At 49.2% G+C, this 25,309-nt stretch overlaps 1 protein-coding gene across 1 annotated transcript; it reads left to right on the top strand.

The window, feature by feature from the left end:
• Positions 1–158: 158 nt before the first annotated feature.
• XRCC1 (X-ray repair cross complementing 1) lies at positions 159–23,194 on the top strand. Its single transcript, XM_077849547.1, has 17 exons — positions 159–360; positions 726–818; positions 8,658–8,768; positions 16,509–16,667; positions 17,583–17,657; positions 17,753–17,858; positions 18,079–18,188; positions 18,261–18,372; positions 18,526–18,778; positions 19,308–19,424; positions 20,211–20,304; positions 20,437–20,569; positions 20,981–21,035; positions 21,132–21,271; positions 22,343–22,433; positions 22,818–22,893; positions 22,999–23,194. Exons 1-17 carry the CDS (start codon positions 310–312, stop codon positions 23,110–23,112), a joined length of 1,890 nt encoding a protein of 629 aa, XP_077705673.1. The 5' UTR covers positions 159–309; the 3' UTR covers positions 23,113–23,194.
• The last annotated feature ends 2,115 nt before the right edge of the window (positions 23,195–25,309 follow it).

Raw genomic sequence — 25,309 nt, forward strand, 5'->3', positions numbered from 1 at the left:
TCCTGTTGCCAGGCGCCGAGAAAGCAGAGAGTGAACGTCACCGGGAGGCGGGGCTAGAGCGCGGTGAGGGCCTAGGAGAGGCGGGGCCTAGGGGAAAGCCCGTTGCTAGGATACCAAGCGCCTCGCTCCGGAGAAGCGCGAACTGGGCTTGCGCGGCGGCGACGCGAGCGCCGGCGCGCCGCGGTTTGAAAGGCCCGAGCCCTGTGCGCTTGCGCACTCCAGCCCGCGCGGGGAGCGCTCCCCCCTCGACGCCCCCCAAGCTCGGACCTTCTTTTATCTCTGGCGCCAGGCGAAGCCCGAGACGTTGACATGCCGGAGATCCGTCTCCGCCATGTGGTGTCCTGCAGTAGCCAGGACTCGGTGAGGAACTGGCGTGGGGGGGAGGCTGGAAGACGTAAGGGAATCCGTGCGGGGGCGCTACAGGAACTTTGGGAGTGTGAAAGGGAACTTCACGGAAGTCCATGGCGGGTCGTGGGGGGGGGGGTTCCAGGAGGCTATCGGGGAATTCTGGGAGAGATAGGGGAGCTTCTGGACAGGAAAGGAGGAACTGGGGAGCATCCCGGGTGTTCCAGAGGACTCGAGGCAGGGTGTGGTGGGACTAACGGGGAATTTTAAATCTGGGGGAGCGCGGACGGCTCCGGAGGACTCAAAGGAATAACCTGAGAGCCGAGGACCGAGCTCGCTTCCCTGTACCCTTACTTTCCCTTTTCCACTCTTATCTCCAGACCCACTGTGCCGAAAACCTTCTCAAGGCGGACACTTACAGAAAATGGCGAGCAGCCAAGGCAGGCGAGAAGACCATCTCTGTGGTGCTCCAGGTGATCCTGCCCTCCCCCCGTCTGCTTCCTAAGGGGAGTCTGGAGACTCAGGGTCCAGTCACATTGCTCTTGAGCCAGCTGCCAGTGGGTTAGGACACTTTTCCCTTCTGGGCTTCAGCTTTCTTCCCTGGAGAATGGGCCGTGTGATGGCTATGCCCCTTAGCAGAGGACAAGGGTGGCCCAAGGACTAGGCCAGGATGACTTTAGGAATCAATGTATGAAAAAAAAAAAAAGGAATCAACGTATGGCCCCTGGGTAGGTTGCTTTTGAAGTCAGTGGGCACAGGGCTGGAAGGGGTCTCTTGGAAGATCATGGAAACCAATCAATCCCATTTTAAAGATGGGAAGACTGAAGCAGAGTGGAGTGCAGGGGTGAAGTGGCCAGTCTCCGTCCGTTCAGGAATGCTTGCCGGGTTCTTCTGAGTGCTCTCACCCAGTCTTATCCCAGCACTGTGAAGGTGGAGGGAGGCTGGGAGGAGAAGGTGGTTTGACCCCATATGGTATGGAATTCGACGGGCTGTTGCTGTCAGGGATAAGAAACGGGTGGGAGGAGAGAGCTAAGCTAAGCGTTTGAAGCATCTGCTCTGTGCTGGGTACTGGCCTGGGTGTTTCATCTTCATGATCTCTCTTCACAAGTGTGGTGTGACAGAGGGGCCCCTGTCACCGTCAGTCAATGGCTTGCAGGACTCAGACCCACATTGGTGCTGTGAACCACTTTGTCACACTGCTTTGTGTTCACACACTGGCTTTCTTGATCTTGGTTCTATTCCTTACTTCTGAACGGAGGGGTGTTTGGGGAGGGATGTTGCAGGGCAAGGCTCACATGATTGTGTCGAACACATTCTCAATCTCTCTCTTGCCCAGTGGTTCTGAAAAAATTTGGAGTCACAGAGCCCTTTTAGAATTGGAAGCTGAGGATTCTCTCCCCAGGAAAAATACACAGACCTATAAAACTTTCTGATTTTAGAAATTTGAACATCTCCTCAGTCCCTAACATAGTAATAATAACGAGAGCTGACATTGATTTAACGTTACAACTGCCAGTTACAGTTTGGAACACCTCACGTGGATCAACTCATTGAATCTATAAAAACCCATGACCTAAGTCTAATAGTACCTCCATTTTAGAGATGAGGAAACGGAGTCCCAGAGAGGTTATGCCACTTGTCCAAGAGCCAGTGTTTTAAACTGAGGGTGGTACAAAAAAAAATACACACACACACACACACACACACACTGAAGGAGGTACAGGTTGTTCATGATTTAGTCTTGGGACCTGAATTCAAGTCCCCATCTCTCTGTCTTACTCATTCTGTGACCTCAGGCACATTTTTTCATTTCTTTAAACCTGTTTTTTCACCTGTCCATTGGGAATAATGAGATCTAAGCCAAGGGTTATTGTGAAAATGTGGTGACATAATGTCTGCAGAAGTGCTCTGTCAACACGTAGATGTTTGTGTAAAGGGAGGGATTCATGTGTTTATTACCAGGTGATGATTCTGCTGGGCTCTCTTAGGGATCAGGTGACCCCAGGAGGATCACATTCCATTCTCTACCCCAGTGGCAGTGAGAGCAGAGAGACCCGAGGCAGGAGAGACATGACACGGGGTTGAGGGAACCAGAGGGGCCAGAGCGAGCACAGGATTCTCTTGGCTGGGGAGACTGAGGGAGATATTGCAGCTGTCACTGAAATGGGAAACCCAGAGAAGGGGCAGCTTGAGAAGCTGACACCTTCAGTTGGGGTGTCCAGGTGTGCTGTGACTTTGGGACATCTGAGGTCCACGTGGCAGTTAGGAATCAGAACCTGACCTGGATGGAGACAGACAAGTGGAAGTTGTCAGCACAAGGGCAGGACCGACAGAGTCTGGAGTGAATGGATTCTTAGGTTCCTTCATTCACTGAGTAATTATTTAGGAAGCACCTTCTCTAGGCCAGGCGCTGTTTCAGGTCCTGTGGACAGCACAAGACAAAAATACGTCAGTCCTGTGGAGCTTTCATGTTAGGAGGGAAAGACTGACAAACCAGTAAGTAAAGCACCAGATAGATGGTGAGTGCTGTGGAGGAAAATTAAACCATTAAGAGGAAAGGGGAATACTGCGGCTGGGGGAGGAGGCAGTAGCAAGAAGTTTTGCTTTTTTTTTTTTTTTTTTTTTTTTTTAAAGATTTTATTCATTCATTTGAGAGAGAGAGAGACTAAGACCACTAATGGAGGAGAAAGGCAGAGAGAGGGAGAAGCAGACTCCCCACTGAGCAGGGAGCCCGACACAAGGCTTGATCGCAGGACCCCGGGATCACGACCTGAGCCAAAGGCAGATGCTCAACTGACTGAGTCACCCAGGCGCCCTAAGGATTTGCCTTTAATATTGATCCAGGAAGGCCTCCCTGAGCGGGTGATGTTGAGCACAGGGAGCTTTGTAAATATCTGGGGAGGAAACAGACTGTGAGGCGCCTGCATGCTGGAGGAACAGCAGGGAGGCTGGTTTGGGTCCAGTGGAGTTATCCAGGGTGGGGAGAGGTAGGAGATGAGCTAATGGAACGGGGGCGTGGAAGGCCCCCAAAACACTGAAGGCCTGAAAGCCACTCTGACGACTTGCGCTTTTACTCTGGATGAGCTGGGAGCCCCTGAAGGGCTCCAAGCAAAGGAGGAACAGGTGTAGGCTTAGCTTCTCACAAAATCCTGCTTTCCTTATGGCAAATAAAGTGCAGGGAGCAAGCACAGAGGCAAGGCGACCTCATGGTGGCTGTTAATTTCTCCCATGTGAGAGACACTGGGGGCAGTCTGATTGCATTTGGCTATTGCTAGTGTGCAGGGTCCAGTTCCTGGTCCAGATCCACCAAATGCTAATTCTGATTCTTGTCAAGTGAGCAGAAAGGCAGACATTTCCAGATCCCAGTGCATGTGGATTAATCTGGGGGGGTGTTCTCCTACCCTTCATTGTTTTCCTCCCAAGTATATTATGCAACATCTGGATTGCCACACAGGGTTCATCCCTCTGCTCTCGTGACAGCCACACACACCTTTTTTTGCTGGCAGTAGCTGATGGAGGCTCCATGGATAACCCATCAGCTGTGCCAGGAAGAGTTCCAGCCCCTTGGCTAACCACTCCCGGGCTGGAGGGTGTGTCTGGGACACGATCCAGGTAGCTCTGGTGGCCGAGTGACGTGTGCCCTTTAGAAGAAATGCTTAAGCTTAACAGCAAGGTGGTGCACGTTTTGTGGTGGTTTCTCAGCAGTTCTGTAACCACTCAGTTTGCCCTCATGACATTTTAAATTGTCTTTCCCTTATTTGATGTGTAGCAGGTGTACAGCGGCCCCCCAGACCCCATGCACTCCTTCCTGCCACTGCCCCCCCCACCAGGTAACCACCGCTCTGATTTTCAGTAGCACAGATTTCGTTTTGCCTGGTTTTGAATTTTACTTAGACAGAAGCATCCGATATAGACATCCGTGTCTGGCTACTTTGCTCCATGTTGGTGGGTGTAGCTGGAGATGGTTCGTTCTCATTTCTGTAGAGTACTCCCCGGCTAAAGAACACCATTGCAGTTTTATTAGTTCTTTGAATGAGTATTGCATGTATATGGTGCAAAGTTTAAAAGGCACTAAAGGATTTATGCCTGCCTTTCCCACTTGCTTCCATAGGCAGCTACTGTTAGCAGTTTCTCACGTGGCCCTCCGGGGTCACTGAACACACATAACCATGTTTGTCCACCTCTTTTACCAAGTACACAGCATATGCACTATTCTGCTTGTTTTCTTTAAATTAAGCTAGATGGTGGAGATCTACTGGCACTGGGTAGAGTTTGACCTTATTCCTTTGAATGGTGCATAACCCTGCATTTCCTGGACGTGGAACAAATTTTTTTTTTTTTTTTTTAACACAGAAGGTCTCTCAGGAACTTTGTGGGCCTTACCAGCCCCATCTGTTTTTCTTTCATGAGTTAGGTCTTCCTGAGAAAGGTGCACGTGAACCTGGCCACAGATGACCAGCATCTCGTGCTCAAGCCTGCCTCCTGTCTGCTGAAACTGAACACTCACTCTTTTTTTTTAAAAGTAGGCTCTATGTCCAGCCTGGAGCCCATTGGAGGGCTTGAACTCACGACCCTGAGCTCAAGACCTGAGCTTGAGCTCAAGACCTAAGCTCAAGACTTGGACGCTTCACTGACTGAGGCCAGTTGGGACCCCCCCTAATTTTTTTTTTTTTTTTTTGAGAGAAAACTCACAGAACTTGAAATTCACCATTTCAGCCACTTAAAGTGTACAGTCCAGTGGGGTTTGGCATATTGATGGTGTTCTGCAGTCACTGCCATTAATCAAGCACATTTTCATTGCCTAAAAGAAACCCCATCACCATTCGACAGTCACTCCCTATTCCCCTCTCTCCTGCTCCCCAAGCTTCCCTAGCAGCCACTGATCCACTTTTTGTCCCTGTAGATTGGTCTCTTCTGGGCCTTTCACACAAACAGGATCATATACTGTGGCCTTTGTGTCTGGTTTCTCTCACCGAGCATACTTTCGATGTTCCTACGTGTTGTGTGTGTTGGCACTTTCTGTTCCATCCTGTGGGGATGCCATACAATGTGGGTCCATTCATAAATTGATGGACGTTTGGGCCATTTCCATGTATGAACACTTTGGTCGGAAATTCTTTATCAAAAAGAAGAAATATAAGGGAATACATGTGCATGTTTGAAATAGAAGTAGTTAATATATGCAAAAAAAAAAAAAAGATCATTCACTTAGGATACATGCTGAGCCTTGTGCTTGTGGGAGAGGTAGAGATTGTTGAGTTTTACCTCAAGGGTTGGAATAAGGGAGTTGAAAAGGAGTGCTGGGCTATAGGCGGGCAACTGGGTCGGGTTTTTCTCCCAGGCATTAGCCGCATGTGTCATGAACTATTTCTTTAACCTGTCTGAGCCTGTTTCCCCATCTGTAACACCGGAGACTGACAGACTCTTCCTTCTAAGGTGGTTGTGAGGTGAGGATTCAGTGATGTCCGGCCCATGAAGAGCTTAGCCAACTGTGATAGACAGAATAATGGCCTCTAAAAGATATCCACATCCTGACCCCTAGAACCTGGGAATATGTCACTGTAAAGTGGCATAGGGGACTTTATGGATGTGATGAAGTTAAGGCTCTCGAAGGGGTGAGATTGTGGGTTATTTGGGGGACAAGAGGGAGCCCAGTGTCATCTCAAGGTCCTTATAAGTGAAAGGGGGGGGGGGCAGGAGAACCAGAGAAGTAGATGTGAAGATGGAAACAGAGGCCAGAGTGATACCCTCACTGGGTTTGGAGGCAGAGGAAGGGGCCACAGGCTGAGAAATGCATGTGGCTTCTAGAAGCTGGAAATGAGGCAAGGAAACAGATTGTCCCCTAGGACCTCCAGAAGGAATGCAGCCCCGCTAACCCCTGGATTGAAGCCTTGTGAGACCAGATTTCAGGCTTTTGACCTCCATTATCTATAAGAGGCATTGTTTTGAGGCAGAAGTTTCTGGTAATCTGTTACAGCAGCAGTAGGAAACAGATATACCAAGCCCCTGACACATAGTGAGAATCTGAAAGTGTTTGCCTTGATGATTCCTTTGTGACATATGGGGACACTGAGGCAAGTGGCTCACCAAAGGCACTTGATCAGGAAGGGCAGAGCTTGAGTTACAACTTAGGAGACATTTGTTCCTTCAGCAAATGGTTACTAAGCACTTCCCATCCATCTGTCTGTCCATCCATCTGTTCATCAGGAATGCATTGAAGGCCTTCTGTGGGAATAGTATCAGCTGACATTTATGGAGTGTTTGCTCTGGGGCAGGCACTATCCAAGGGGCTTCATATGTATCCCTTATTTGAATCTTCACAACGACTCAGTGAGTTAGAAGCTGTTACTGTGCCCATTTTATGGATTAGGAAACAGGCAGGAGTGAAATGAAACTCTTTGCTCCGGCATCACAGACTAAGTATGCAGAGCTAGGAAGGATCAGACACCATGCTTGGTGTTTGGGACACAGTGGAAAATGACTTAGATATTGTCTCTGCCCTCATGGAGCTTAAAAGTCTGGTGGAGGAAACAGATGCTAGGCAAATGCAAATTAAAAGTGTAGTTACAAAAAAAAAAAAGTGTAGTTACATAACATTAAGTGGTGATACTGAAGAAAAATAAGAGTGGTCTAGGCAAGGGGAATGGCAGGTGCAAAGGTGCTGTGGTGGGCAGGAGCTGGCCTGTTCCTGGGACAGAAGGAAGGCTGAAGTGGCTGGAGGAGAGCCATCAAGTGTGGCAGGAGGCTGAGAAGTCATGCTAGGATTTCTTGTGTACCTGGGCAGCACCGCACACCACCCCAGGGCTCAGCCGTGGAGGCAGGGGAAGCACCAGGAGGCCAACTTGCCTGAGCTGTGGGAAGCCCCTTCCCTCAGCACCGCCTATTTCTCTAGTGTACGTGTGATGTGGTGGAGGAGCACGCGTGGACTCCAGCCAACCTGCCTGGGCTCTGGGCCCGACTCTGCCACTCACCAGCTGTGCGACCTTGGGGGAGTTACATAACCGCTTCCTGCCTCCGTTTGCTCATGTGTTAAGTGGAGATAATAATAGCCCCTGCATGGCAGAGCCGTTGTGAGGAGAGGAGATGCAAGTGTTACATGTCTGGTGCAACGTGAGCACTTAGATGTTTGCTGCAAGTGTTATTGTGGTGATTTTATTCTGAGTCATCTCAGCGCCTCTCAGGAGGAGGGTTATTAAGACAGCCCACCCATTCCACGCAAAAGGGAACCATCGCTCAGAAGTTGCATGCCACCCAGGCTTGCACAGCTTGGAAATGGCAAGGCTGGACTTGAACCTCACCCCAAGTCCAGGCTCCTAACTCCCATGTAAGGATGTCCCTGTTTGTGGCGGTGTGTAGGCAAAATCTGGGCGACCTCTTGCCGTTGGAGGGTGATAGGCAGACTGGAGCTTCAGATGATCTGGGGAGTAGTGGACTAGGTACCTTTGAGTGTTGTAATAACTTATCCTTCTAGGAACCAAAGAGAAGAGACTCGGACTAACTGCCATTAGTTAACTAACATTCTTAATGAAGAAGCGTTCCTAACTGCCTTCTGCCCCCAGTTAAAGGCTTTCTGTGCCTTCAACTGTCAAGACGGGAATGGCAGGACCTTTGCAGGGAGCCTTCCTCCAGAGAGATAGCTCTCTTCTTCCTTCAAAAAGTAATTATGGAGCATTGACTGACAATGCCTCCTGGCTGACAGGGGCACAGTGCCCTACTACATGCTGTACAGTGTGGCCATAGTATTCATGTGTATATTCCTGGACTTGGTGATTATCCCCATTTTACAGATAAGGATACCGAGGCTCCAAGAGATTGGCTGATAAGGCCATTTAGTTACTGCATTTTGCAGCTGGGATTCAAACCCAGAAATCAGTGATGAGCAAACCCACACCAGGCCCCTATCCTGAGGGAGCTTCCTCAGAGTCCTGTGTGATTAGAGGGTAGAGGCGACAGATGTGCCATTTGTGCACATGATTATTTGAATGAAGTTAGAACCCTGGCAGGTACTATCAGGGTGCACTCCATGGTGGCAGGTACCGTGCCAATCTGGCAGAGTCTGAAGGAGTTGGGGCTCCATAAGCTAGTGTGGGAGCTTAGGCATACATTCGGTGAAGATTTCTGAGCTCCATTCTGGGCCATGCCCTGTGCTACATGCAGGAGATACAGTGGCACCCCTCACCCTGGCTCCCACTGTCAGAGTTGACATTGCAAGGAGATATGGCACCCCAGATGGGGGTCATCACTCTCCCGAGGTCCCACAGTGAGGCCAGGGACAGAGCAGGCACTTACAGTGGGCTTTCCTCCTCCCACAGTTGGAGAAGGAAGAACAGATCCACAGTGTGGACATCGGCAATGACGGCTCGGCCTTCGTGGAGGTGCTGGTGGGCAGCTCGGCCGGAGGGGCAGGGGAGCAAGACTATGAGGTAAGCAGGGCTTTGTGATGGGCCCCATACTGATCCCTACCCCAGGTGCCCCCATCACTGCTTCCTCCCTGGGGTCTCGGCTGGGGTGGAGGCAAGTCACACAACCCTGTGCCCTCTAGAGGTACAGACACAGGTGATAAACTGCATACCAGGGCAGAGACCCACATTTGCATGGGGGCCAGGGGCAGGGGCATGAATAACCAGATGCACTTGTTTGGTCTAAGAGGCCATCACTGCTTGAGAGCAAAACTGCTTGTCTCTGGTCCCAGGGGTTCTCACAGATGTCCTGGCAAATTGAGATTCTGCATTGTTTGGGATGCCTCTGCTAGTCACTTCATATGTGACAGATGCTTATAAGAGAAGGATTGCCTTTTGCTCCATTACAGACATTTTATTTATTTTTGTAAAGGTTTTATTTATTTGAGAGAGAGAGAGAGCAGGGGGAAGGGCAGAGAGGGAGGGAGAAGCAGGCTTCCCACTGAGCAGGGAGCCTGACTCAGGTTTGATCCCGGGTCCCTGGGATCATGACTTGAGCTGAAGGTAGACACTTAACTGATTGAGCCCCCCAGGCACCCCTATTTTATTTTATTTTATTTTTGAAGATTTATTTATTTGAGAAAGGGAGAGAGAAACAGTGTGAGCATGAAGGGTAGGGAACAGAGGGAAAGGGAGTATCTTCAGCAGATTCCCTGCTAAGTGTGGAGCCTGACTTGGGCTCGATCCCAGGACCCTGAAACTATGACCTGAACCAAAATCAAGAGTCAGCCACTTAACTGACTGAGCCACCCAAGCCCTAGGTGCCCCACTCTGTTACAAATATTTTAAAAGTTGGCACAATCCTTTTCTTACTAGTTGAATTCATTAGAACTGGGAGAGATCATAGTTAGCCAGCTGGCTAATCCACAAAATGTTTTGGGGTAGAAGTAAACCTACTTGAAAAAACAAGTTTACAATTTTAAATAGTAAACCAGTTTTCTACAAGATGAGTTTTTTTCCTTGCTGTGAGAAGTTGTTTTTAATTGAAGTATATTTTGCATACGATAAAATGCACAGATACTAATGTACAGCTCAAGGGCTTTTAACTACCGTAGGCACCTGTGTAACCGCCCCCCAGGTCAAGACATGGAGTATTACCAGCATCCTCAGGAAGTCCCTCGCACCCCCATCCTCCGACCCTTGCCGGCTCTGGCAGCCTCTAGTCTCTCTGTCACTACAGACTAGCTTTGCCTATCTTAGAATTTCATATAAGTAGAATTTTACAGTAGGTACTCTTTTTTGTGTCTGGCTTTTCTCATTCACTGTCCTGGGTGGGTTTTTTTTTTTGTGTGTGTGTGTGATATCAGCCAAGTATCATTCACCTTAGGCAGAGACCACAATTTGTTTATCCATCCTCCATCTCATCTCCTAGATGGGCATCTAGGCTGTTGCCACTTTTTGACAATTACAAATAAAGCTACTGTGAACATTTTTGTACAGACCTCTGCACAGAGATCTCTTTTGGGTAAATACCTAAGAGTACATGTAGGGTAGATGTACGTTTTAATCTCATTAGACACTGGAAATTTTCCAAAGCGGTGCCATTTTACGTTCCTGTCAGCAGAAGCTGAGAGTTCTAGTTGCTTCGTATCCTTACCTATACCTGATGTTACCAGTCATTTTAATTTGTTAAATTTCAGCCATTCAGATGTGGTGGTATTATGACTAAGTTGTGTTTCCTGACAAGTAATGACATTGTGTAACCTTTCACATACTTATTAGCCATTCATTTTATCTTTTTTTATGAAGTGTCTCTTCAGGTATTTTGCTTGTTTTTTATTGGATTGTTTGTCTTTTTGTCATGGATGTTAATCATGGGTTTTTTTGTTTTTTTTTTTTCCAGATTCATGTGTTGCAGATTTTTCCCCTAGTCTATGACTTGCCTTTTGGCTATCTTTAAAAAAAATTTTTTTTAAATTAAAGTATAATTACCATACAGTGTTATACTAGTTACAGGTGTGCAATGTAATGATTCAGCACTTCCATACATCACTCAGTGCTCTTCACGGTCAATGTACTTACCTTTCCATTGTCTTAACAGTGCCTCATGATGAATTGATGAAGTCCAATCAGTCATGGTTTTAAGCTTCTTCCTTTCTTTCTCCTTCCCTTCCTCCCCACCCTCTCTCTCATTCTTTTCTTTTCTTTTTTTTTTTTTTGAGTGCCTTTTGCATCCTATGAGGTATATTTGCCTGTCTCAAAGTAATAGTATAATCCCTGTATTGATTTATTACAATTCTAGAGGTCAGAAGTCCAAAATCAGTGTCAGTGGGCTAAAATCTTAGTATTAGCAGGGCTAGGTTCCTTCTAGAGGCCCAAGGGGAGGATCCATTTCCCTACCTACTGCAACTTCTAGAGGCTGCCTGCATTTCTTGGCCTGTGGCCCCTTCCATCTTCGAAGGCAGTGATCACAGTACTCTAACATCTGCTTCCATCCTCGCTTCTCTTCTCTCCTGCCTCGCTCTTTCTATTAAAGACCCTTGTGATGACACTGGGCCCACCTGGATAACTCAGTGTTATATCCTCATCTCAAAATACCTAATCACATCTACAAAGTCCACAGGTGCACATGGACCTTTTTGGGGCACCATGATTCTGCCTACCTCCATCTTCTGTGTTTTCTTCTAGAAGCTTTATAATTTTAGATTTTACATTTATATCTGATTCATCTCAAATGAATTTTTGTATATTGAGTGAAGTAGAGGAAAAGGTCATTTTTTTTTTTTTTTTTTTGTTCTTGTTGTTGCTGTTGTTGTTGAAAATTCTCTAAAAAAAGATTTCCCGGGGGTGCCTGGCTGGCTCTGTTGGTGGAGCATGCAATTCTTGATCTCAGGGTTATGAGTTTGGCCTTACACTGGGTGTAGAGATTACCTAAAAATAAAATCTTTAAAAAAATTTTTTTTTCTTTTTTCCAACTGAATTGTTTTGATTCTTTTATTGCAAATTAATTGAGCATATATGTGTAGGTTTATTTCTTTGCTTTCTATTCTGTTTCATCAACAGGTATGTTTATCTTTGTGCCAATACCATATTGTCTTAATAGGAAATATTGAGGGATGCCTGGGTGGCTCCATCTCATGATCCCAGGGTCCTAGGATTGAGTCCCACATTGGGCTCTTTGGTCAGTGGGGAGCCTGCTTCTCTCTCTGCTTGCCACTCCCCCTGATTGTGAATGCTCCCTCTCTTTCTGTCTCTGACAAATAAAATATTTTTTAAAAATAGTAAATATTGGGATCCCTGGGTGGCGCAGCAGTTTGGCGCCTGCCTTTGGCCCAGGGCGCGATCCTGGAGACCGGGGATCGAATCCCACGTCGGGCTCCCGGTGCATGGAGCCTGCTTCTCCCTCTGCCTGTGTCTCTGCCTCTCTCTCTCTCACTGTGTGTCTATCATAAATAAATAAAAAATTAAAAAAAATAGTAAATATTGGGATACCTGGGTGGCTCAGCGGTTGAGCGTCTTTGGCTCAGGGCACGATCCTGAGGTCCCGAAATCGAGTCCCACATCAGGCTTCCTCCATGGAGCCTGCTTCTCCCTCTGCCTATGTCTCTGCCTCTCCCTCTCTCTCTCTCTGTATTTCTCATGAATAAATAAATAATATCTTTAAAAAAATAGTAAATATTGAAATCAGATTGTGGTGGACTTCCAGCTTTGGTCTTCAAGAGAATCTATTCTAGATTCTTAGCATTTATTTCCATGTAAATTTTAAAACCAGCTTATGAATAACTTCATTTATTCCAGACTTAGGAAAAGTTGCAAAAGTAGTACAGAGGATTCCCTTATAATCTTCATGTACATCCCCCAAATGTTTGTTTTTACATCCCCCAAATGTTAACACAGGTGTACTTTTTTTTTTTTTTTACTGAACTGAAAGTAAATTGCATATGTGATTTTGTGTTATCTATTCCTGATAAATACAGTGGATATTTCCTAGAAAGAGAGATACTCTCTTACTTAACCTCAGTACAATTAATCAAAATTAGGAAATTAACCTTGATGTAGTACTGTGTCATCTGATCTCAGACATTATTCAGATTTTCTTCATTATTTCAATGATGTTCTTAATAGCAAAAGAAAATTCAGAATCAATGTATTGTGTTGATTTGTTGTGTCTGCTTGGTTTCCTTTTTCTGGGAACAATTCTTGTGACTTTCTTGGTATTTTATGCCATTGACATTTTAGAAGAGTAGAGGTCAGTGACTCTGTAAAATATCACTTATTGTACAAAATGTCTCATGTTTCCTGATAATTAAATTTAGGCCATACACCTTTGGCCAGAACACCACACAAGCGATGTTGTATTTTTCTCAGTACATTGGATCATGGAACACATGCTACTGACTCTATGACTGATGATGTTAACTTGGTTCATTTTGTAAAGGCAGTGCAGGCCAGATTCGTTCAATATAAAATTATTGTTTTGCCCCGTGTAATGAATAAGTATTGTGGGGAAATACTTAGAGACTATATAAATAACTCATCTATCCACAAACTTGTTTTAACATCTGTTATTGATTCTTGCCTAAATTTTAAATAAAATATTTTATTTATTTATTCATGAGATGCAGAGACCTAGGCAGAGGGTGAAGCAGGTTCCCCATGGGGAGCCCATTGTAGGCCTTGATCCCAAGACCTCAGGATCATGACCTGAGCCAAAGGCAGATGCTCTACTACTGAGCCACCCAGGTGCCCCAATTCTTGCCTAAATTATTGATGCTATTTGAATGATATATATATTTTTTAAAGATTTATTTATTTAAGGGGAGGGCAGAGGAAGAGGGAGAGAGAATCTCAAGTAGATCCACACCGAGCAGAGCCTGACACAGGGCTTGATCTCAGGACCCTGAGATCTTGAGCTGAACTAAAACCAAGAGTTAAATGCTTAACTAACTGCACGGGCACCCAGGTGCCCTTGAATGATGTTTTTTTTTGTTTTGTTTTGTTTTGTTTTAATTTTTAAATTTTATTTCCCAGTTGTTGATAGCATGAAAAAAAATACAAGTGATAATCGTATATTGCCTTGTATCTTGTGACCTTGCTAAATTTAGTTATTCTTGTAGGAAAATGCCATGGGATTTGTGTAGATCCTTTGGAATATATTTTTTTAAGACTTTATTTATTTATTCATGATAGAGAGAGAGAGGTAGAGACACAGGCAGAGAGAGATGCAGGCTCCATGCCGGGAGCCCAACGCGGGACTCAATCCCGGGACTCCAGGATCGCGCCCTGGGCCAAAGGCAGGCGCCAAACCGCTGAGCCACCCAGGGATTCCCCCTTGGGCAGTTACATTGTATGTGAATAAAGACAGTTTTCTTTTTCTTTATAATCTTTATGCTTTTTTTTTTCTTTTTCTGGTTTTATCACACTGACTAGTATCTCTAGTGTTGTGTCAAACAGAGGTGATGAGAGCAGACATCCTTGTCTTGTTCCTGATCTTACTGGCAAAGCATTGAGTCTTCACCATGAAATACAGTGTCAGCTGGAGATTTGTTTATAGATGTGTGTTGTCAGGTTGAGGATATTCTTCTCTAGATTACTTGATGGAGAGCTTTTTTTCGTGAATGTGTTTGGAACTTTATCAGTTGCTTTTTCTGATCTGTGAGACACATTTTCACAGATGAAGTTTTCCTTTGGCAAACATTCTAAAGGTTATATAAAGTGCAAAAACGTAAATTGAAGCACATGAAATTTTGAAGAGTTAATTTGAACAAACAATTCATATTGGGGGCCCACACTGAAAATGATTAGGGGTGCTCTGTGGGCAGACTAGGACAGAGCTTTTTATAGAGAAGATGCCAAAGGAAGCCAAAGACATGATTTAATTGGCTGGAGTTTAAACAGTTGCCTCATTTGGGAAGTCTAGTTATTTTGCTGTTAAGTTGTTCTTGAATTTCATTTTCTCAGACTTGAGAAATTTAGTTGGCTGTTTATGATTCATTGTGTTTGCATTTCATTTTCTGACTCTGGTGTAGATTTGGGTTTATTTACAGAGGCTCCCTAAGCACTAGAGTCACCTAGTCTAAACCCTGCTTGTTAGCTGTTTTAACAAAGTCAGCAGTCTTTGAGACTATTAAAAAAAGTTCTCTGTTCTTCTTGGCAAACAGATTTGGATTAAAATTCTATTTATAACGATGGAAACTGAGTAAGTGCCTTTTTAGTTAAAGTTTTATCATATCTCTGGGCACCTCAGTGGCTTGGTCAGTGAAGCATCTGCCTTCGGCACAAGTCATGATCTCAGAATCTCAGGATGGAGCCCCACATCAGGCTCACTGCTGAGCAGGGAGTCTGCTTCTCCTTGTGACCCTCATCCCTCTCCCTTTTTTTTTTTTTTTTAAGATTTTATTTATTTGTTCATGACAGACACACAGAGAGGGAGAGAAAGAGGCAGAGACACAGGCAGAGGGAGAAGCAGGCTCCACGCAAGGAGCCCGACGTGGGACTTGATCCTGGGTCTCCAGGATCCAGCTCTGGGCTGAAGGCGGCGCTAAACCACTGAGCCACCCGGGCTGCCCCCTCATCCCTCTCCTGCTCTTTTGTTTACTCTTTCTCAAATAAATAAAATCTTAAAAAAAAAAAAGAATTAGCAACTAATATTACCCAAGAGGCAAGAAGACTAAGGTGTGGTGAAGAAGTAATGCAGGGAACAGGTGCCACCCCAGGGGCTGGGGGAACAAAAGGACATGGAATTATTGAAATGTTGTTTAGAAGCTTGGAAGCGGGGTTCTGCAGAGCTGAAGCTCAAACCTGGAGAAGCTGGCGCTGGAATCCCTGAGAGGGGCCAGGTGAAACCAGCTCTGCAGATATTAAGACACTGAAACCAGATTCCTCTGCTGTCCTGGGGTGGGGCTCTGCAGGAGCCCAAACACACCAGGAGTGATGCTCCCAGAGCTGCAAGGAGATGGTGGGGCAACAGTCCTTCCTTTTGCCTCTCAGCCTCTCTGTAGCTCCTCCTACTGGCAGGGCCTGAAAAGGAGCAGCTGGAGAAGCTGACATGTCCCCAACCAGTGTCTCAGCGCTGAGCCCCAAGAGAATCACTTATAACAGGTGCAGCTCTCCTGGACCTCTGGATTCTGCTCTCTCCTTTCTGGCCTCTGATAATTCCTCTACTTTCCATGCGCTCAACCGTGCATTTGCAAAAGGTATTTGAGTATTATGCCAGTCGTCGTGACAATTCTCTGCTCGGAGAGTTCTTTAGGTTGTGTAGCTGGCTCTATGGCCAGATATAGAAGACCCTTTGAAAGAATTCAGAGACTGTTTGTTTAGACCCGGAAGTTGCAGGATCTTTCTGGGGCCTGTGTCAGGGAGAAGCTGACTGGAGGTGCAGAAGCAGGGGAAGAAAAAGGTGTTGGGGCAGGGCAGCCTGGGTGGCTCAGCGGTTTAGTGTCGTCTTCAGCCCAGGGCGTGATCCTGGAGACCCAGGATCGAGTCCCACGTCAAGCTCCCTGCATGGAGCCTGCTTCCCCCTCTGCCTGTGTCTCTGCCTCTCTCTCTCTCTGTGTGCGTGTGTGTCTCTCATGAATAAATAAATGAAATCTTTAAAAGAAAAAAAAGAAAGAAAGAAAGAAAAAGGCGTTGGGGCAGGTGGAGGTGCAGTCTGGATCCGGTGACTCCCTAGACCCTAATAGGGCCCCTGCTTTTTTCCCGGCACCTAGCAAGTATCATTTCAATCAGCCAGCCCTGCTTCTTCTTCTGTGTTCCTTTTCCCAGGTGCTGCTGGTCACTTCATCTTTTATGTCCCCTTCTGAGAGCCGCAGTGGCTCCAACCCCAACCGTGTTCGCATTTTCGGGCCAGATAAGTTGGTCCGGGCAGCAGCTGAGAAGCGCTGGGACCGTGTCAAAATCGTTTGCAGCCAGCCCTATAGCAAGGTATCTGGGGCGGGAGCTGGGGGTGTAGAGTCCTCAGTTGGCATGGAGAGAGGTGAGGGGCCAGTGTTGAGTCCCAGAGGGCTGGGAGGACGGGGCAGCTGGTCCCCAGGGGGCTTATGAGGAGGCTGGCTTCCAGAGGTCTCTGAAGTAGGATTGCAATCCTTCCTGTAGGTGACACTTCATTTTCTAGAGGATGTCTGGGAAAGGTGAACTGCAGGATCTCAGAGGGGAATGGGAGAAGGGGGCAGCTGACCTGGCAGAGGAATAGTCTAACAGTTACCACCATGGGATCTGGAATCAGACGCTGGGTCCCCCACTTCTTAGCTGTGTGACTTTGGGCAAGTGCCTTAACCTTTCTGGCCTCAGTTTCCCGATCCTTACACGGTTGCTAGGTAGGAATGCTAAGCTGTGGTAATGACAAGACTCAAGTATGTCATGATACTCCCACACAGTGGAGGTAGACTTCTTACCAGCAGACCTGTCTTGGGGAGTATTTGGCTGGTCATCCAGGGACCCAGGCTCCTCAAGATCATGGCTCTGCGTCCAGCCCAAAGAGTGGAAAAGAGTCTGGAGCATTTCTGTTCCAGAAGTGGCATACAGTGCTCCCTCCCATTCTGTAGTCAGGAATTCGGGCATGCAGGAGAGGATTCTTTTGGACACCCAGCAGCCTTGGCCATTTGCCATGAGGCTAACAGAGCTAGTGCACATAAAGGGCTTACAGCCGAGTCCAGCCCAGAGTTAGGGCTTGCTAGCGGCTAGATGTTATTGTTGTCATCAGTGTTCTCCGGGCACCTCCCTAGACATGTGTGTCCATTAGAGGGAAAGAGCCAGAAAGGGGTCTTCCCAAGTGAAAGGGGCTTGGAGCCAGGCCTCTGTCCTTAGCCAGGCTTTATGACCCCCACCTCTCTTTCCCAGGATTCCCCCTATGGCCTGAGTTTTATACGGTTTCACAGCGCCCTAGACAAAGAGGAGGTAGAGGCCTCACCCCAGGTAAGCTCTACCCACCCACCCCCAGAGTCTTCTTCCTACTACTTCACCCCCACCTGCCAACAGCCACTCACTGTGCTGACCTTGTGAGACCTTAGAAGGTGACCAAGCTTGGCCAGTTCCGTGTGAAGGAGGAGGATGAGGGTGCCAACTCCCTGAGACCTGGGGCCCTCTTCTTCAGCCGGATCAATAAGACCTCCCCAGGTGAGTGTGGAAGCTTGGGTCGTCAGTCTAGGGTTGGAACCACAACGTGGGTCTGAGGAAGGAAGAGCCTAGGGACTCCCGGGTGGGAGGGAGGAGGCGGCTGGGGGTCTGGACCCCTGGATCACTCACTACTGGGCTTTGGGAACAACACTGTCTCCCATGGGTAGGAGCGAAGGGTCTCAGGGCCTAGATCACCCAGATCCGCTTTCTCCCTCTGTAGCTGCAGCCACTGACCCAGCAGGACCTAGCTATGCAGCTGCTACACTGCAGGCCTCTAGTGCCACCTCTTCACCCTCTGCAGCCTCCAGGGTAGTAGGCAGCACTTCCAAGGTGAGATTGTCACCTGGTTGGGTGGAAAGGGAGGAGAGAGTTGAGAGGCCTCAACTCATCCTAACCCCTCAGCCTCAAGAGTCCCCCAAAAGGAAGAGAAAGTTAGATTTGAACCAAGAAGAAAGGAAGACGCCCAGCAAACCATCAGCCCAGCCCTCACCACCTGCCATCAAGAGACCCAAACGTGAGCACTGGCTTCCTTGTTCTTGTAGGGGTCTGTGCTCTTATGTCCTGGGGAGGAGGCCCAGCTGGGGGCCTGGACTCCTGGGTCTGAGGGAGGAGGAGCTGGGGTTTAGTCCCACTAGCACTAAGTGAATCCACTCTTTGGCTTCCCCAGCGCCAGCTCCCACCCGCACCCCAGCCACCCCAGTCCCTGCCCCAGCACGAGGCACAGTGCCAGGGAAGACCCGAGAAGGCGCCGAGCCCAGGGGACCACGAGCTGGCCCGCAGGAGCTGGGGAAGATCCTTCAGGGTGTGGTGGTGGTGCTGAGTGGCTTCCAGAACCCCTTCCGCTCAGAGCTCCGGGACAAGGCCCTAGAGCTGGGGGCCAAGTATCGGCCAGACTGGACTCCAGACAGCACCCATCTCATGTAGGCTTGTGCCCTCCTCCCCATTGTGCCCCCTGGTGCTTCTCTGTCTCCCTCTGGCTCCTCCATCTTGCTCTCTCTCTCCCTGTCTGCCTGTCTACCGTCTGTCTCTTTTTTTTTTTTTTTCTTAAGATTTTATTTATTCATGAGAAACACAGAGAGGGGGAGAGAGAGAGAGGCAGAGACACAGGCAGAGGGAGAAGCAGGCTCCATGCAGGGAGCCTGATGTGGGACTCTATCCCGGGTCTCCAGGATCACGCCCTGGGCCAAAGTCGGCGCTAAACCGCTGAGCCACCGTGGCTGCCCTGTCTCTATCAATTTGGTCCTATCATCTGCTTCTTATTCTGATTCCTACATCTTTCCCTTGGTCTCCTAACATCTTTTTCTGTTTCTCTCATATCCATCTCTTTCTCTCTCTCTCTCATTCTTCTCTCTTCCCCCATCCTCATCTCTTGTCCCTTGCGCCCCTCCCCCACCCACCACCGCAGACCACACCTGACTGACCACACCCTCCCTTCTGCTGCCCCACCAGCTGTGCCTTTGCCAACACCCCCAAGTACAGCCAGGTCCTAGGCCTTGGAGGCCGCATTGTGCGGAAAGAGTGGGTGCTGGACTGTCACCGAATGCGGCGACGACTGCCCTCCCGGAGGTGAGGCCTCACCACATTCATGCACTTCATACGGATATGTGTGTGCACCTGCTGACCCTGCCCCTTGTCCCCACACTGGGCAGCGCCGGGGATCTGGAGAGTGGTTAGACCAGGGCCTGCCAGTGGGGAACACAGGCGGGCTCCTCCAGCGTCAGCAGGCTTCTGAGAGGCAGGGCAGGGGCTGCACGGCTGCTGAGGAGGAGGGAGGACTTTCCCAGGGTCTCAGGGCTCTGTGAAGTCTGCTTGGGGAGACTGAGAAGCATGGCAGGCTGGAGAAATTGCTGCAAAAGGCGCATGTGCCTAGCATGTGGGAAATCCCATGTAAGCATCAGCTGTTCTTGTTGTGATAGAGCTAGGGACCCCTTCTCCTGGAGTGTCAGCCACTTAAGGTCCCATGCCATGAATATAGTGTCAAGGTCTTTAAAAACATATTTGCTTTTGAGGATTTTCCCTTGACTGATAGGTATTCTCCTAATGAGAAACTGCTTTTGATTCTCAAAGGGGAAAATTATTTCTGGGTTGTTTTTGTTTTTTTCCTTTCTGAAATGGGGCATTTCTTTCCCAAGAGGGCGGGGAAGCAAGCCAGTGAGGCCCATGTCTCTGCTGTGGGTGGCTATGGTGACTGATGGGTTCAGTGGGGCCCTTCCAAACCTGGAAGCCAGGGCATCCTGAATGATTAGTAAATGCCATTTGCTGTGGCTTCCTGAGCACTGGCCCCCACGCCCACCCCATATCCTATGGAGGACACGATATGCCGTTTGTCTGAGGCCTGATTCCTCCTCCTAGGTACCTCATGGCAGGACCAAGCTCCAGCAGTGAGGATGAGGGGGGCTCTCACAGCGGCAGCAGCGGGGATGAGGCCCCCAAGCTTCCCCAAAAGGTCCTATGCCCCCTGCCATGGTGGGGAAGGTGCAGTGGGAGGAAGACATGGGTCTGTTGTGGAACCCCAGACTCTCCATCCTTGTCTTCAGCAAGAACACATACTCATACCCATGCTGCCTTCCCTTCTCAGCGCCCCCAGACCAAAACTAAGCTGCCTCAGGCAGCAGGACCCAGCTCACCCCAGAGACCCAAAACCCCAGAAGAGACCAAACCAGCCTCACCAGGGCCCCAGGAAGATACGGACAGTGAGGGGGAGCAGTCAGGTCAGAACCTAAGGGAGGAGGGGTTGGGGGCCTGGACTCTTGGGTCTGAGGGAGGGAAGGGGTTTTAGGTCTTAAGCCTGAGAGAAGAGGGGGCTGGGGACCTGGACTGCTGGGTTCTTGGAGAAGAGAGGGATGAGATCCTTCAGATCCGAAGGGAGGAGAAGGGGCTGGGGCCTGGACTCCTGCATCTGAGGGAGAAGATGGCTGGAAACCCAGACTCCTGTATCTAAGGGAGGTAGGGCTGGATCCCAGACAGTGGACCTAGGGGAGGGGAGGCTGAAGTCCCAGATAACTGGATCTGGAGGGCAGTTGAGGTTGAGGCCTGGCATGCCTGCATCTGTGCTTGGGCGAGAGACCAAGAAGGAAGGTTACCAAACACGTGCCCTTCATTGACCAAGCTTCCACTTGCAGAAGAACAGGGCAATGGGGCAGAAGATTCTGGGGATACTGAAGATGAGCTGAGAAGGTAAGGTGGGGCTGGGGGTGTCGAGGTAGTCCCAGACTTGGGTGGAGGGGGATCTGGTCTGCATGCTCTTCCCCCACGCCCTGTTGTCTCTCCCAGGGTGGCTGAGCAGAGGGAACAGAAACAGCCCCCTGACCAGGGGGAAAATGGTGAGGACCCGTATGCAGGATCCACAGACGAGAACACAGACAACGAGGGTCCCCCAGAGTCTCCTGACCTGCCAGTTCCCGAGCTCCCAGGTAGGAAATCCCTCCCTGCCTCCTTACATGGGATCTGCCTTTCTCAGTTCTCAGCTGTGACTCCCACCACCCAACCCTTGGATTGAGGCTGCTTCCCATGACTTGTGATTTGTCTCCCCACCTCCTTCCCCCATAATCCCTGCCTCTGCTACCTTTTTGTTGTCTTAGGAAGCAGACACCCTCTTATGACTTCCCTCTCTGTTCCCCCTCCTGACTTCCTGCTGTGACCGCCTCCATCACAGCGCAGGGCTGGGCATGACCCCCTCTGGCTTTCTACTCAAGTGCCAATGGTGCCTCCTTCACCTGCCTCTCGGGTTCAGGTCTGTCAGCATGGGAGGTCACCCAGGCACACAGGTGACATGGGCATGGGTCTCTTGGGGCCTCAGTGGTGATGGCATTGCTATTTGTCCTCCTAACATGAGTGCAGGGGGCATGGGACAGGCAGGGGTGAGAACCTTGGCCAACAGAGAATGGAGGGAGGAGCTAGGCAGCCAGGGTCTGCACAGAGGTGAGGGTCAGTGGCAACTGGAAGAGGCTATTTCTATACGGTTCCCTGTGGGTCTGATGGGCAGGAAAGTACTTTGATCCTCCAAAGCCCCAAAAGTATCATCCGCAGATTGATGATTTGGAGAACTATGTTAAGATGGAACAAAGAACAGAGGTGTCCTGAAGGTCAGAGCCGGGGAAGGCACTGGCTGGTAGAGGACTGTGACAGCCAGGGTGAGCAAGTGACAGGCTCTAAGGCTGTGAACTGGGCCACATGAGCTAGGTGCCACCAGCCCATCTGTGATGTACCTCATGGAAGAAACACATAGCAGTAATAGTCATTTTGTCTCTCACCATGAAAGCAAAGCAAAACAAAACAAAACTCCAGTTCCCAGAAAAGTTCTATGGGCCTGGCTGAGAATCACCGTTTATGACAAATGTCTCTGCCAGGGCATGAATGAACAGGCCTCCCAGCCACTATACTGGCCTCCTTCGGGTCTTGCCTTCAAGTGCTCTGTGGCTCCTGGCTGGTGCTTTGAAACTCCAGGCGCCTCACACTTGGCACCTCCACCATCTTTCCTGCAGACTTCTTCCAGGGCAAACACTTCTTCTTGTACGGAGAATTCCCTGGGGACGAGCGGCGGAAGCTCAGGCGATATGTCACAGCCTTCAATGGGTCAGTCTCCAGGGGTGGGGGCGAGGGCAGAGAGGGATTATGCTAAGTTGTGGGAAGGAAGGCGATTGGGAAGATGGAGAAGGGGTACAGCCTGCTGGATGGGCACAGGCTCTGCTTGCTCTGCTGGGCCCCCCGGGATGTATAACTTTCCCTCTCTTCCTCTTCTCTACAATGAGGCCCCCTCTTCCCGCTCACCTTCTGAAAGGATTAGCAGTAGTGGGAGCCCTTGGTATTGTGGCTGTGGCAAGGCTGGCTCGGGGAGAGTGGGGGCCCACAGGGTAGCCCGTAGGGAATGGAGGTGAGGATGAAGGGAAGACAGCCTTGGAGAATGGTTGAGGAGTCGGATGTCAGGAGAAGAGACACTGACTCTCTGCCTCCTGCCAGGGAACTTGAGGACTATATGAGTGACCGGGTCCAGTTTGTGATCACTGCACAAGAGTGGGACCCCAGTTTTGAGGAGGTGAGCTCCAGAGGGGTGGGGAAAGGGACACCCAGCCCGCCCTTGTGTCACCTCCACCATCACCTCACTCACATGTTCCTGTATTCACCCCTCCCCACCCTGCAGGCCCTGATGGACAACCCCTCCTTGGTGTTTGTCCGGCCCCGATGGATCTACAGTTGCAACGAGAAGCAGAAGTTACTTCCCCACCAGCTTTATGGGGTGGTGCCCCAGGCCTAGAGTATGTGCTTGCATGCACTTGCACATGCTTGAGCGCGCGCGCACACACAAGATGAGCTCAATAAAGGTGATCTGGTTTGGAGTAGCTGCCCCTCTTACTCAGAAATCTCCTGAACCTCCTAGAGGGCCCCAGATTGTTGTCATAAGTTTGGTTTTTGCTTCCCTTCTGAGGGTCAGGTGTCTTGGCTGCCTTAAGACCCCTGCCCTGGGGTCCTAGAAAGAATGAGGGGCTCTCTTTCAGGGGTTAGATAGGGAAGGAGCTCTTTGTCACTTCTCCCTGGCAACTTACCCCTGTAGTGGCAGGTGGCCGGGAATTGGGATTCTAACCCATTGAGCCCATTCCTAGGTCTTGTTTGTCCCTTTCTGAGTCCTGGGCTGGAGGCCTAGATGCTTGTGAGGTGTGCTTCCCAGCTCCCCCGGGGCCAGGGATATCTCCCTTTTTTTCAGGGCTTTCAGAAGTGGTTGTGGAACTGTCCCCAGCATGGTAGAACAGGGGGAAGGGGCATTTGAGCCCCCTCAAGCCTCCACCACATTTAAGTTGGGAACTGGGCAAGTGTTAGAGAAGTGGACGGAAGGTAGGATGGAGTTCTAGGCAGGGGCCGGGGCATGGGCAAAGGCCTGGCTCCCTGGGGTCAGTTGCTTAAGAGGCTTTAGGGGCAGATCTGTCTGGAAGGATGGACATAGTCTTTGCAGCTTTGCTAACATGGTAGCCTGTGGACCTGGGTAACTATAAATGAACTGCAATGAAATGAAGGGGAAATTTTACTCTGTTGATGACACTGGCTACCCTGCAGGTGTTCTGTGGCTGCTGTAATAGAGAGCACAGATAGAGTACATTTGCTTCACTATAGAAGCAAAAGGACAGGGCTGTCCCGAAGGGCTGTGAACACCAGGTTGAGAAGCGTGGATGTTATCCTGGAGCTGGGAAGGTCAGGAAGGGGTTGGAACAGTCAGACCTCAATAACAAATGACCATAAACTTAGTGTCTTAAGCCCACGGAAACTTACAACTTTCCAGGTCTGGATGTCTCACATCCAAAATGGGTCTACGGGGCTAAAATTCAGGGTGTAGGCAGGGCTGTGTTCCTTTGGAGGCTCTGGGGGAAATCTGCTTTCTTGTCTTTTCCCCTTGTCTTCTGTATTCTTTTTTTTTTTTTTTTAAAGATTTTTTAATTGTTTATTTAAATACACAGAGAGGAGAGAGAGGCAGAGACACAGGCAGAGGGAGAAGCAGACTCCATGCAGGGAACCTGATGTGGGACTCGATCCCGGGTCTCCAGGATCACGCCCTGGGCTGAAGGCGGTGCTAAACCGCTGAGCCACCTGGGCTGCCCCTCTTTTTTTTTTTAAATACTTTATTCATTTATTCATGAGAGAGAGAGGGAGAGAGGCAGGGACACAGGCAGAGGGAGAAGCAGGCTCTATGCAGGGAGCCGGACATGGGACTCGATCCTGGGTCTCCAGGATTATGCCCTGGGCTGAAGGCAGGCGCCAAACTGCTGAGCCACCCAGGAATCCCCCTGTCTTCTGTATTCTCTGAATATACTTCTGTATTCAAAGCCAGCAGTGGCCAGTGGAGTCTTTCTCATACCAAAGCACTCGGACAGACTCTCTTGTCCTCTCCTTCCACTTGTAAAGATACTTGTGTTTACATTGAGCCCACCTGGATAATCTAGGATAATCTCCCTGTTTTTTAAAAAAATTTATTTTTTTAAAGATTTTATTTATTCATGAGAATACACAGAGAGGAGAGAGAGAGAGAGAGGCAGAGACACAGTCAGAGGGACAAGCAGGCTCCATGCAGGGAGCCCAACGCGGGACTCGATCCAGGGTCTCCAGGATCACGCCCTGGACTGAAGGTGGTACTAAGCCTCCGAGCCACCTGGGCTGCCCAATCTCCCCGTTTTAAAGTCAGATTAGTAACTTTGATTCCTTTGACCATAATTCTTTGCCACGTAGCATGTACACGGGTTCCAGGGATCAGCATGTGGACGTCTTTGGGAGGCCGTTATTCTGCCTATGGCGCCCACCATGTGTGAGACAGTGTAACTGCAGTGTGGAAAACACACACCCTACTCTCATGAGGCAGACATTCTGCCCAAGGGGGGGAAATCGAGTGTGTCCTGCAGCATTGAGCATTGATAAACACGTGAGAGCAGGTAACGCAGGGGCAGTGTTTACAGAGCATGGGATAGGGT

Source organism: Canis aureus, chromosome 1 (assembly GCF_053574225.1).
Source record: "Canis aureus isolate CA01 chromosome 1, VMU_Caureus_v.1.0, whole genome shotgun sequence".
Lineage (NCBI taxonomy): Eukaryota > Metazoa > Chordata > Mammalia > Carnivora > Canidae > Canis > Canis aureus.